Source organism: Macrosteles quadrilineatus, unplaced genomic scaffold (genome assembly GCF_028750875.1).
Source record: "Macrosteles quadrilineatus isolate MER2022 unplaced genomic scaffold, UCM_ALF_1.0 Scaffold_5__1_contigs__length_97177068, whole genome shotgun sequence".
Lineage (NCBI taxonomy): Eukaryota > Metazoa > Arthropoda > Insecta > Hemiptera > Cicadellidae > Macrosteles > Macrosteles quadrilineatus.
In genome coordinates this window covers 91,697,570-91,709,915 of record NW_026542598.1, presented here as the reverse complement: position 1 = coordinate 91,709,915, position 12,346 = coordinate 91,697,570, and the positions used below count along the sequence as shown (strand labels likewise).

General features: G+C 32.1%; 1 protein-coding gene across 14 annotated transcripts in view; it reads left to right on the top strand.

The window, feature by feature from the left end:
• Nucleotides 1-12,346, top strand: part of LOC128993786 (protein-methionine sulfoxide oxidase mical3a-like) — a 122,394-nt gene that overhangs the window by 93,312 nt on the left and 16,736 nt on the right. For 10 of the 14 annotated variants that reach the window (XM_054417788.1, XM_054417781.1, XM_054417780.1 and 7 more), the window contains 8 exons: nt 94-180; nt 1,304-1,399; nt 2,090-2,185; nt 4,425-4,564; nt 5,333-5,436; nt 6,802-6,873; nt 10,353-10,512; nt 11,999-12,093. In XM_054417788.1, coding sequence (XP_054273763.1) covers nt 94-180; nt 1,304-1,399; nt 2,090-2,185; nt 4,425-4,564; nt 5,333-5,436; nt 6,802-6,873; nt 10,353-10,512; nt 11,999-12,093 — 850 coding nt within the window. The remainder of the gene's footprint in view (nt 1-93; nt 181-1,303; nt 1,400-2,089; nt 2,186-4,424; nt 4,565-5,332; nt 5,437-6,801; nt 6,874-10,352; nt 10,513-11,998; nt 12,094-12,346) is intronic. The other 4 variants (XM_054417791.1, XM_054417789.1, XM_054417792.1 and 1 more) reach the window with 2 other exon arrangements.

The window sequence follows — 12,346 nt, the reverse complement described above, 5'->3', positions numbered from 1 at the left end:
CCCTACTATCACAGTCAATGGTGTAACAGAAGGTGTAGCATTGGAAAGGTGGGTAAGTTTAATCGCATGCTGTTTGCTGTTTGGTTGGTTTAGAAAGCCAGATCTCTAGGAGATCTTCGCCGACTCACGGATTCGCCACAACATCGCAGCATCAACACTGGAGTTTCTGTCAAGGCTCTAGTAAGTATAACTGACACTAGGGCTGTCCAAAAAGTAGCATTTGTCATGCCAGGGGGAAAGCTGTTTGATTCTCCCTGAGCATTGGCCACCTTCTGACCTCTATTTCATACCATCACGGAGAACGGGTAGCCGCCACATAATACAATAAGTTCTCGACTGTCGTTTCTGTCATAACATCAATGACTTTCGGGATTCAAGATTTTTATTTCTCCTTAGGCAGACAAAGAGGTGCATTTGACATTGTCAGTTATTAAATCATCAGTCACACATTCTGCCTCCATGATGTTTAATTGTAAACATTGGTTCAATAAAAGAAAAATTAGTGAACTACTACACTGAATCTTAACACAGTATTCTTTAGTGTAAATTATTCCTGACAGCTTTTAGTTTGCAATGTGTTTTCTACAAAACCCCTTTTCACACTAATGGGGGGAGGGTTAGTTGTGTTAATTTTAAGCTCCACTAGAGTCAAAGAATTAAGAGTAAAAATGGTGCTCAAAAGACTGAAATGACTGTTACTTTCTGGACAGCCTGCATTTGTATGTTTAACTTGGTTAACTACATCAAAATTAACCCTAGAAGAGGCCCTAAAATGTCCAAAATGGTGACTGGTATCTTGGGAAAACCGGTTCCCTTTGCAAGTGTGTTTATGGGAGTTAGTTTTTACCTTTATTTGTGTTAGCTATATGTACTTTAAAATTCATTTATTCGTCTTAAGTATACATTCAGATTCAAGTTGTGGAGTAAAATGTATGTAAAAAAAGGTAAAAAAAACCTACATGAAGATTGTGAGATTTGAAATCTTTATAGGGGGAAAAGTCGTTAATCTGTGGATTTTATATTTAATATTTTGTTTCATTTGAGTAGGTTTTTCTTTGCCGTAATTTTTGATAAATTGATAAAAATTAAAGTTTTGCGAGAGAATTGGATACTTTTTAATTCATTACCACCTACAAGTGTTTATGTTGTTAGACTATTCACAATGCTTTTTTTCATTAGTTTTCATAGTAAACTTACTTCACAACAGAAATTAAGGTTGTCTCTCTACAAACAAGGTAAGAAAACTGAACGTTTTTTCGGAATGTGGAATGCTATATTATTTTACGTGTTATGTGCATGACAGGCTGCAAGCTACTGGAATTTGGTATCAAACGAACCTACTACGCCCCCCATCGTACTAACTCCTCCCCCAAACAGAAATGTGGCCCATACTCTTAAGGTTAGTGCTTCTACTGGTCATTCATTTATTCTTGATAACTGTCTTAATTTGGAAGTTGCATGTGTTGATAAGAGTTCTTGATACATCTTTTCTTTTGGTTCTTCTTCTTTCTATCTGTCTGGTGAAAAGTTAACGTTGAATGTATATTGATTTTGACTTCCGCCAGTGTATTTGATTTGATTTAGAATATTGCTTGCAAAGTGATCATTTTTCAATCAATCTATAATGCAGATGTTTAAAATTTGCTTGAATGAAAATAACCAATACAAAATTTGTTTACATAAGATGAAGATATTTGTTAATTGTTACTTCTCCTTCTCGTAAGGTGAACCTATGTTACTCTTTTTTAGCTCATTACTATTTAGGAATAGATTTTTAAACATCGTAATTTTGTAATGAGAAGGTATACACTTTTTCATAAAAAAGAAACAAAATAGTGTTATGATTTTATACAGTTTAGTTTAGTCAAACATATCATTTACCATTTGCAGTTTTATATATTTTAACACGTCGAGTATTAAAGTTCACTTTTCATAGCACACTCAGTTTCAGTTTTTCAGGTATTTGGGTTCCTGGAGCATAAGTATTTTCAAAACACGTGCACATACTTTTTCACTCATAGTAATATTTTGGTTTCAGCAATGTAATATTCAAGAATGTGTGGTATTACTGTATTGTTTTTGTTTGCAGAAATCAAGTTTCAGCAAGTTTGATCAGCTGCAGAAGAAGTCAGTGTTGCATGTTCGATCGTCTGACGCTTCAAAAATCCAGAAACAGTTAAATCAGGTAAGAATCGTGAAATTTCTTCAGTAAAAATTCTATATATTACCAACACTTATGACGCTAACAAATTATAATCTACGAAATTGCTAGGTTTTCAAATAATTTTTATTGTGCTGTTCATTAATGATACTTTATGTTAGGTAGCCATAAGACCAGGGTTTGGCCCATTTCCTCACAAAAAACTTTAAGATGTTCAATGCGGCAGCGCGATGGCCGACCGCTGCCGGTAGCGCAAACATCTAATGCGCTACGTGGACAAGTGTGTGAAAACGTTTAAATATAGTTTCATCAAAATGAGAGGCATATACTGAGTGAAAGGTTTTACCAATCACAAAATTGTAGCACCAATAAAGAGGTCAAATTGCACCTCGGTCTCAAATTTATTAAACTTAAAAACATTAATTTTCTTGTTTTGACGATGACTACAATTTTTGTTCGATTTATCATATGAGCTAACTACTCTCTATTTAATTTGGTATGCTAAAATGGTAAAATATAATTTCATTGATTTGCACATTTTTACCTATAAGAATTATTCACAGTTAAATTTTTTTTTTTTGAAGAGAACATTTTCAAATTGACATTTTCTTACAATGGCAACGCAATTATTTTTGGCAAACTGCTAGTAGGCACAACTAACGTGGCAATTTGAACTTAGTCTAGATAAATATAGTTAGTTTTACATAATTTGAAAACAAATTGACCTATCTAAAATCTTTTACATAAAACTTTATTAGATACAAAAACTGCCTCTTAAAAACAATTATTACTATAAAAAGTAATATCAGCAATAACCCACCAAATAGAGTAGCTATCTATGCTCTAGTTTAGGCATCTTATGCCACAAACAATTGATTGACCTACATTGAAACCAAAATCAATTGAACAATTGACAGTTATAATTAGTTCAGGTGAAAACCTTACTCTCCTATCAACAATAATATCTATCTTATTAGCCTATATCATATATCTGTATTATCTACCTATTAATAGTTAGTTATATATTTTATTCTTTTTACATATAAAACATTTTATAACACTGTTGCAGCTACATAACCAATGTAAAATTATCTGTCTATTATCTTATCTTAGAAAATTTGTATTGATAACGTTCCAAGTTTGAATAACTGCAATGGGAGTGTTCTAATTATGGCTCAGGTAGGCCTATAGTTTACTTTACTCTTACTATGACATTATATTGAAATAAATGTTTCTATTTGAACACATTAACCTCTTTAATTGTGTAATTATGTGATTTTCAAAATGAAAAATGCCGCATGAAAGTAAATCTAGTGCCTTGTTAAATCATCTTAATATTGCTGAAATGCCAATGACCAATAAACTATAGCTACCTCTTCAATGAATGCTATTAATTTTAACTATTTCAATTCAATGCATTGGCATGAGTTTTTCTTCAAAATATACCTAGACTAGACTAGATTCAGACCAATTGTGAAGATAATTTTCAAAGTTAGATATTAAAACAATTTGTCATTTTATGTAGTTATAGGCCTATACAAACTAAAATCCAAAGAAAATTGAATACTAACTATAGCTCAAGAAAAAAAATTAATTAGATTATTCGGTGAAATTGGAAGCTTTCCCATTATGAAGTTAGATTTAATAATTCATTTTTTGATATTAAAGTACACATTCAATATACTACTCAACAATTCAATATACACCCAACATGGACCACACCACATGACCACACCCAACATGGTACACATTCAATGGACCAGTTGTAGCCTATTTTTTACATTAAAAAAAAGTAAAAACATAGTTGAATAATCCACTCTAAGAGTATGTTACAGTCTAAATTTACGATTTCTCTCTTAGTATTTCTTACTGGGATGTTTTGATGTGACAATAGTGCACAAATACTTGAAAAGAACCGGTATGGATCATAAAAAGAAAATGATGTTTTTGCCCAAAAATAAACATTATTTAACATTGCTTAAATGGAACTGACAAAACGTTAATGCTATTAGAATAGGATTGGGGTCAAACATGTAATTTGCTTATGTTTATGATCCATACCTGGTTTTATTCCAGAATTTGTGCAATAAGTAGCCTTACCATTTTGATTAGATTAAAAAGTTGGTGCATTCAACAGAAATCAGCACATTTACATCAGCACATTCTGTTGGAGGCTCAACTCAACTAAGTCTACAGATTCAATACTGGTGAGCACGGGGATGGAATGTCTCGTTTTAAGATTCAACTGAGATGTTTGTTGTAGGACACACCCGAGGTGCAAGGAGCCAACCCGACATGCAAGGCTTGCAACAAGACCGTGTTTGCGATGGAACAGATCAAGGCGGAACGCAGCGTCTGGCACAAGAATTGCTTTCGCTGCAAAGAATGTAGCAAACAACTCACGTACGTGTCAAACATCTGTTTAGCCTTTACCACTATAGATTCACACCATGCATGTTGAAAAGCACAAATGAACTAAAATACTCTCTTTTTCTTTACTTCTCTTTTTTTCTACGTTACAAATTTGTTGTATCATACCATCCAAGATGGATTTCTTGTTCGCTTTTACCATACCTTTTCGGTAGGCCTAGACTTGTTTATGAACAAAATTGAATTATGGGCATAATGATGCTTAGGTGTTACCTCGTATCTGCATATTTTTGCATTTTGTGTAGTTTCTGTGTTGCAAACCCCTTCTCCTGTGAGCGCTACCGTTGCATACAGTGACTTGTTGAAGTTGAGTACATGGTGCACTTACAGTTGTAGACTGTAGCTCTGACGTTCCACATGTGCAGGTTCAATTTCCTTAATGAAATGTGTCTTAGCCAGTGGGAGGACTCCACCTTAAATAAAAATTTGTGGTTTATTTGGAAGTTGACAGCATTAATGAGTTTGATAAGGATTGAACAAAACACCTGTTTACCATTTTTTGCATAGAGTAAGAACAGAGCACAAAATTCTTCTTTGGGTTTTTATTTTGGTTTAGTAGTGACATAGTGTTGAAAGACATTCGGAAGAAAATACATAATCTAAAAACAGAATAAAACAAGTAATAAAAGTTATCAAAAATAAGCAAAAGCAGGTACGAGTAATCACTTCCTAAGCAACAACGGTGTATTCTGTATTAACAATGCTACAAACATATTTACGAGAACATGAATGTTGTTACAGAGTGGACATTTACCAGAGCCATGAGGGAGAGTTGTACTGTAAACCTCACTTCAAAGAGTTGTTCAAACCCAAAGCAGTTCTCGACAACGCGGACGAAGAACCTCGTGAGTAACACCAAATTTTAATTTGTAGTTAGTAAGGGCAAACATCAAACTTTTAAATAGGGCTGGTAAAATTGTATTTTAAGTTAGGGGGATTGGAATATTTTCCTAATCCATCACGCAAGATCTGTAAGTGAGACTATCTCCTTTCTTCACTATACTGAGCAAAATTGGTGAATGGTTGCGGCCGCCCTCGTTGTGTTACACATGCTTTCTGCACAATGTTAAAATCACTTTTATCTTTTTCCACATCCATCAACTGATGAATTTTAAACTAAAGTTGGCCTATGAAACGTCTAAATTAATTAGCCATTGTTTTTTCTCTTCCAGCCATCCTCATTCTTACTTCAGCGAAACTAAGTGTCGTAAAGAGGTGGGGATCGGCCAGAATTGATCTGGCGGAAAACCTGTCATTGTTGTAACATTTTTAGCTTGCTCTATTTTGATGGAATTTTGTGTGGGATGTTAATTTACACAGACCTCAGGTTTAACATTTGAATAAGGACTGAAGTAGATATATTTAGCCTTATTTCATTCCAGACTGATGTATTTTATACATTTTCTCAGATAATTTTCAGTTTTAATTTGTTGTGGTAATATTTAACTCCACATTATGTGATGAAAGGTGTTTTTTCAAAGTTTTTTTTAAGTTTATTTTATTCTCAATACATATAGACCTTTATTCTGTCTCAATAATATTTTGCAATGGAGCTTCTTTTTTTTAAAAAAGCTTAAAAATCTACTTAGACTAGTTAAGTAAATACCAAACAAATCTAATACCAGAGTCCCATTACAGTTCTTGTAGTTGATAAAGTCAACTTTCTTGTATGCATCACAAGAAAAACTTAAAGATCACTAAAATCTTTCAATATTTATTATCTTTCAAATTCTTTCCATACCAAGTGAAATTATAAATTCTGCAATCTCATAATTTAAGTAAATTTAAATCTTTTTGTTTGTATCTAACTATATGGTGAATTATTTATTACAGTTAATGGTAGGCGTACAGCTACCGAGTTAAGTTTAATAAATGTTAAGTTGTAACATTTTGTTAATCAAAGGAAATTAATTTGGCTAGTTAGGCATTTTTTGAAAGGAGTAGAGTTCAACTAGCTTACATGAGAAAATTAGATTCCAGGGGCTGATAAGAACACAAGACATAACATTGATTGGTGTAATATTTTGTGTTCTGTTATTGTGTATCTATTGCAACCTGGAGTCTAATTTTTTTCAGGTAGGCTAGCTGAACTCTATTGAAAAATTCTCTTAAAATTAATTCCTAAGTTTTAACATTTGATTTTTAGTTTTAAGACGAGTAGGTATTTTAAATCAAATAAATTACTGCGCTAACTAAGCACTTGTGTTTAGTGAGACGAAGAAAACCAGAAATGATAATAAGAGAAAACCAACCCGTTGAGTTGCCTCCCGATGTAGTTCGAGGTAAACGCTTGTGTTTAACTCTAAACATGCCCTGTTTAGTGTTTACCTTATTTTGTTGAGAATGAGATTAGTAATAATCATGTTTCTAACAGTCTGTGTTATATTGTTTACTAACAGATGATTTGTAAACAGTATTTTTTAGCATGAACAAAAATAATTAAATAGACTATCAGCCGTGCTGCGGTTACCATGGTCACCTTAGGTTCTGGCGCACACCGCTGGGAGCGCCGTGTAGTTACGTAGCGCGTACACCGTGACTACATGGTACTCTCAGCGGTGTGCGCCAGAACCTATGGTAACCTAACCGCAGCACAGCTCACAGTCTATATTAAATTCTTTTGGCCATGGTTATAGTAAGTGATGAAGATTAATTTGAATAAATAGCATCTTTCAGGTTTTAGTTAAATAATTTTTTTTATATTTTTCCAATTAGTAATTGTAGATTCTCGGAATATTCAACATATCTTTCATTCTCTTACATAATCTGCAAAAATAATACCCAAAGACAGTGATTTTTTTTCACACTTTTAACTTATTTACTGTGAGAATTTTTTTTACTAAAGCATGGTTTTGCAATAATACTAACTTGTTGTTTGATGTCTAAATCTCAAATCATGCAAGTCCTTATATTTTTTAATTAATGCTTCTTTTCATTGAATTTGATTTGTTTTCCTCCTATTCAACTCCATTTAGATTTTAAGGCGTTTTTGCTTATGTGAATGGTCATATTGCACTCCCATTCATACCCCCTACTAACACCAGTTATTATGTTAATCTATAATTGAGTCTTGTTCTACTTTCTTGTATGAATTAGTATAATGGAAATTATATAAAATGTTTGTGAAATGAATAAGACAGTTTTGATTGTGTTAAATAAATTATCTAAATGACAGTTAATTTTGTACAGATTAGAGAAATGCTTTACGTTCAAAATGCTTTTATTTTATTTTGTTATTGAATAGAAAATATTTGATATATTTTTTTCCTTTGGATAAAAAATATGAAGTAATAATATAGACTATAATCACGTTTGTTTTACCATCACAGGTCAAGCCATTATGAGCATACAATTTAAAAAAAGTCTTGAATCAAATTTATTTCTTAGTAAGATAGGTAGTACAACTTAATAGTAATTAATTAAAAATTGAGTTTAAACCATAAATTGTTTTACCATCATACACAATTCATCCATGAAAATATAAATTGAAGTAAGCTACAAAAGACGATCACTAACCAACTTATTCTTATATCAAAAATAATACATAAAGAGGGCAGTGGGGAATCAGACAATAAGCAAATTTGCCGTCATCATAATTTGCAGTTGAAAACATCGCCAAATCGAACAGTCCACTATTAGAAACCAGGCCATAGTTAGGTGGGAAGGTGTGGAATTTGTTTACCGAGTAGGCAGAAAAAGCTGAGTGTTAAATTCCCCCCTTCCCCCCCCCACATCACTTAGCAACAGCTGACTAAGTCAGTCAGCTGTGAGTTAATTATATTGTTGCCAACATGGTGTTATTCAAAGGTATGCTAATCTCACCTTATAATTGTTAAAATTGTGGTGAATTATGTTACTTTAATTGTTAGAATTATAGCAGTTTCTAGGGCGAGATTTAATTGGCTTTCTCTAGGTCGTTTCAGGTGTTGAGCTTGTGTTACGTTGGTTATTTTTTTAAGGAAGAGTTTTATTGAAAAGCAATTAAAAGCTTTGGTCGAATTTGAACTTATAATTTTTTTACAGAGTAAAAAGAAATATTTTGTCTAAATAAAGCTTTAAACTTACCTTTTGTGATCAAAATAATAGTTTTTGAAAGGGAAAGTAGGCTGTTTTTTTTTTTATTTATAAATTAAATTGATGTTTTGGTATTTTAAACTGAATTTATAGTTGATTCTGGTGTGATATTTTTGTAAAAAAAAACACTGTAAATAGGGTTTTTTAATGACCAGATTAGGAAACTTTTAAACTATTATGTACCATAATAATTATTACATGAAAATTCCCTCTTTTATTAAAAATCTATGATAATATAAAAAAATATATAATTTAGATAGTAGAGATGCTTTCCTTGTGAACTGAGCTATTATATGTTTTGATTTTCTTCCATCAAACGTATATTTTACCTTTCTATTCATTACTCTGTATACTCATTATACCTTAAGCCATAGCAGATAATACTATTTTAAACATAGAGAAATATACAAAAAAAACTTATTGATGAACAATCATAATAAGTAATTAATCAGAGTATCAGAGTAAATTAATCAAATTTACTCAAAAAATATGTTCCACAAACCATTAAAATGATTCCTCAATTAAAAAGAATCAAATCAGGCCTACACAATATTCAGAACAATAACACAAATTAAAAATATAAAACATTACAAAAACTACAAATATTTTAAAAACATTGGTAAATGATTGGAAGAGTTCAATTTAAATTAGTTGAACTTTAACTACCAACAATGAGAGAGAAAGAGAGCATTGTTCCCATAGGGTGTGTGAGAGCCTAACAATTACTGCATGTAACGGCATGGTTCACCGCCTCTTATAACCTTGGTGTGATGGTTGCCACCGCCTTCTACACCATGCCACTGCCACTGCCACCGCCACCTACACTAGATCTAGTTCATTTTTTAAACTTTCTAAACTTAACAGTTTGACGGTGTGTTTGTGTATTCATTTTTTTCTTTTACTTTGCTCACTGTTATTAAACTCAAATCCTTATGGGTTTGAGGAATAAAGGTAAGTTTATGAAGGCTAAGTCTTTAATCGGCTGTTTTTTGTCAAATATTGAATAGTAATTTTAATAGTCAGTGGGGGGGATCAATTTATGACTAAAAGTGCTTTTTGATCGTTGGTATTGTTTTCTGTCAATGAAAAAATTCTTAGCACAGTATTCTTTGGACATTGTTTAGTTTTATTCCCACAGATCAAATTTCTAACTCTAAAATTGAATAGCTCAAAAAAAGTGAATTAAGTAGTTGGTAAGTAGGTCCAGGGGCCAAAAAATGGAAGTTTGAAAAAAGTTAAGAAGTAACATGCTCAATTGTTGTACTTAAAGGAATGTAGTAGGCCTAGGTTGTCATTCTTGTATCCTAAACTGTTTGAAAGATATTTAAATTTGCGTTCATATCCGTATGTTTCCCATGTAAAAGAAAAATCAGTTAGTTGAAACCAATTTTTATTGTTTGCAAATTTCAGGGATATCTCATTAATAGCATGTTAAGATTATAATGCGGTTTTAATTGCAGTTTAAATTTTTGTGAATACCACACACTATGGAGTGTTTTAAACCCATTCTTACTTCAATTCAAGAATTGATTAAATTCCCATTAATTATGACTTGAAATCAACTAAAAGGTGCATATTTAAACCATCCTTTGAGCATAACTTGGAAAAACAATAGGTTTTTGACAGAAAAATTAAGAAATTGATTGTGAGTTTTAAGTTAATTTGTAACACAATTTTATGATTTCAGCCAGCGATAAGGCCGATCTGGGGCTGGAGGAGCTAAGTGCTCTCAACGTAAAGTCAAGGTTCCAGGTGTTCGAGAAAACGTCAGAAAGTATCGAAGTGGAGCGATCTCCAAGCACGGTTAACGTAAAGAGATCTCCCAGTATCCTCAGCAAACTCGCCAAGTAAGTAGAGCGAGTGTTCATAAATAATACTGAAAATCTGAGCGGGATGAAGTAATAAAGCAGGTTAGCTGAGTGACTAGTGAGTGCTTGCCTTACAATCAAAAGGTCGCCGGTTCGATCCTGAGAAAAGGGGTTAGCTTTTTGATGGTTCGTAACCGGACCCGACTGAACCAGACTGATAAAACAGCTGATCTTTGTCAGTAACAAAGCTACTCCAATCTACACTCACCTTGCATTCATTTAGCTTAAAATGCTCACCCCAATTTACGTTGCTGTCCTAAAGAGTTGTTGATAAAACATCTTATAAGTTCCTTGGTACAGAATACAACTGTACGCCAACAACAATGCCTGGCTTTTCCTAGGTGATATATATTGTTTTCAAATACATAATATTAGTTTAGCAGGATAATTTGTGCAAGATACCTTCCAACCCAATTAATTATGATAGGTTTATTAGGTTTGATGAAAAGTTAAAATCAATGTTAGATCTTATATGAACTAAAAAATTCTAAGCGAGAATGGGGAATTCACTTAGTAAAAATAGATATTGAGTTAACCTACCATCCCATCACATTACCTATGAAGTAAGTATTCAGAATAACACATGCAGTGAGTCATCTTTGGCTGTCAATATTTGCTTTATCATCATACTTCTGTTGTGAAATAATAAACCATGAGAATTTACTACTTCTGCATTTATGTTAGACCTTCTTTTTAGTTGTAAGTTTCTTCAGATGCAGGTGTATCTACAAAGAAAAGTCCAAACGGTGTTAATATAATTTCATTGATTAATTCTTCTATCAATCAGGGACAAATATCTTTTCTATCAGGGACAAATTTGAAATTAGTATTATACTTTATCTCATAGAAATTCTATTTGGTATCAAACCAGTAAGAAATATATATTTTTTTATGTTGCTGAATAGCATGATAATTTAGACCTTATGTAGACCTTATGGATGGAGCACTGACTGAATTCCTCAAAAAGATTTCTTAGTATGCTAGATGCATATTAAGAAAGCAAATTTTCAATTTACACTAAGCAGTTATTTGTTGTTTTTGATGAATAACTGTAGTTTCTATTTCTATACAAAAGTACAATTCCTGTATAAAAGAAACAAAATTCAAAATTGTCCAAAAAAAAAACTTCTCATTTCCTTTATAAATAAATCCAATAATTTTTATATTACCTTTACATCAACAGAACTTGTAGTTAACTGTCAAAATACCCTGTCATTATGTTCTACAAATTGCCCAAGTTTTAAATACAGACATATACACTAAGATCACAGTATTTTTGGGTAATTAATTTCCCATAATGTCTGTATCAAAATAATAACACCTAACACATGTTTAATTTAAACAAAAACCAAAACATTTCATCTCTTAGCTGTAAAAACAAAGTAAACTCATGTTTGGAAGAGTTTTTTGTACGTGTTTCGTAGAAGATCCAACAAATTGCTAGTTGAGTTTTATATATTTTTAGATTTCAGAAGAAAGGAATGGACATTGGAGTGCCTGATGAGACTCTTAATGGAGTCGACTACGAGGAGTCTTCTAGCTCTGAGGACGAAGCCCAAGGTCAGTTTGTTTACATTACAAGTTTGGTTAGGTCTAAATATTGTTAACAATAAATTGACAAATAAATACTGTATAATGTACCATAGAAAATACACCTTTTAAAAATTATAGCTGAAAAAAATTAAGGTAGCTTAAGTTTACCATATGTACTTTTGAATGTTCTGTTTTAACTTCCCTTTTTTTATCAGTTAACTTATATTATGTCAGTTAGTTAGTGTACATTACATTATATCATTGGTCAAAGATTTTTAAT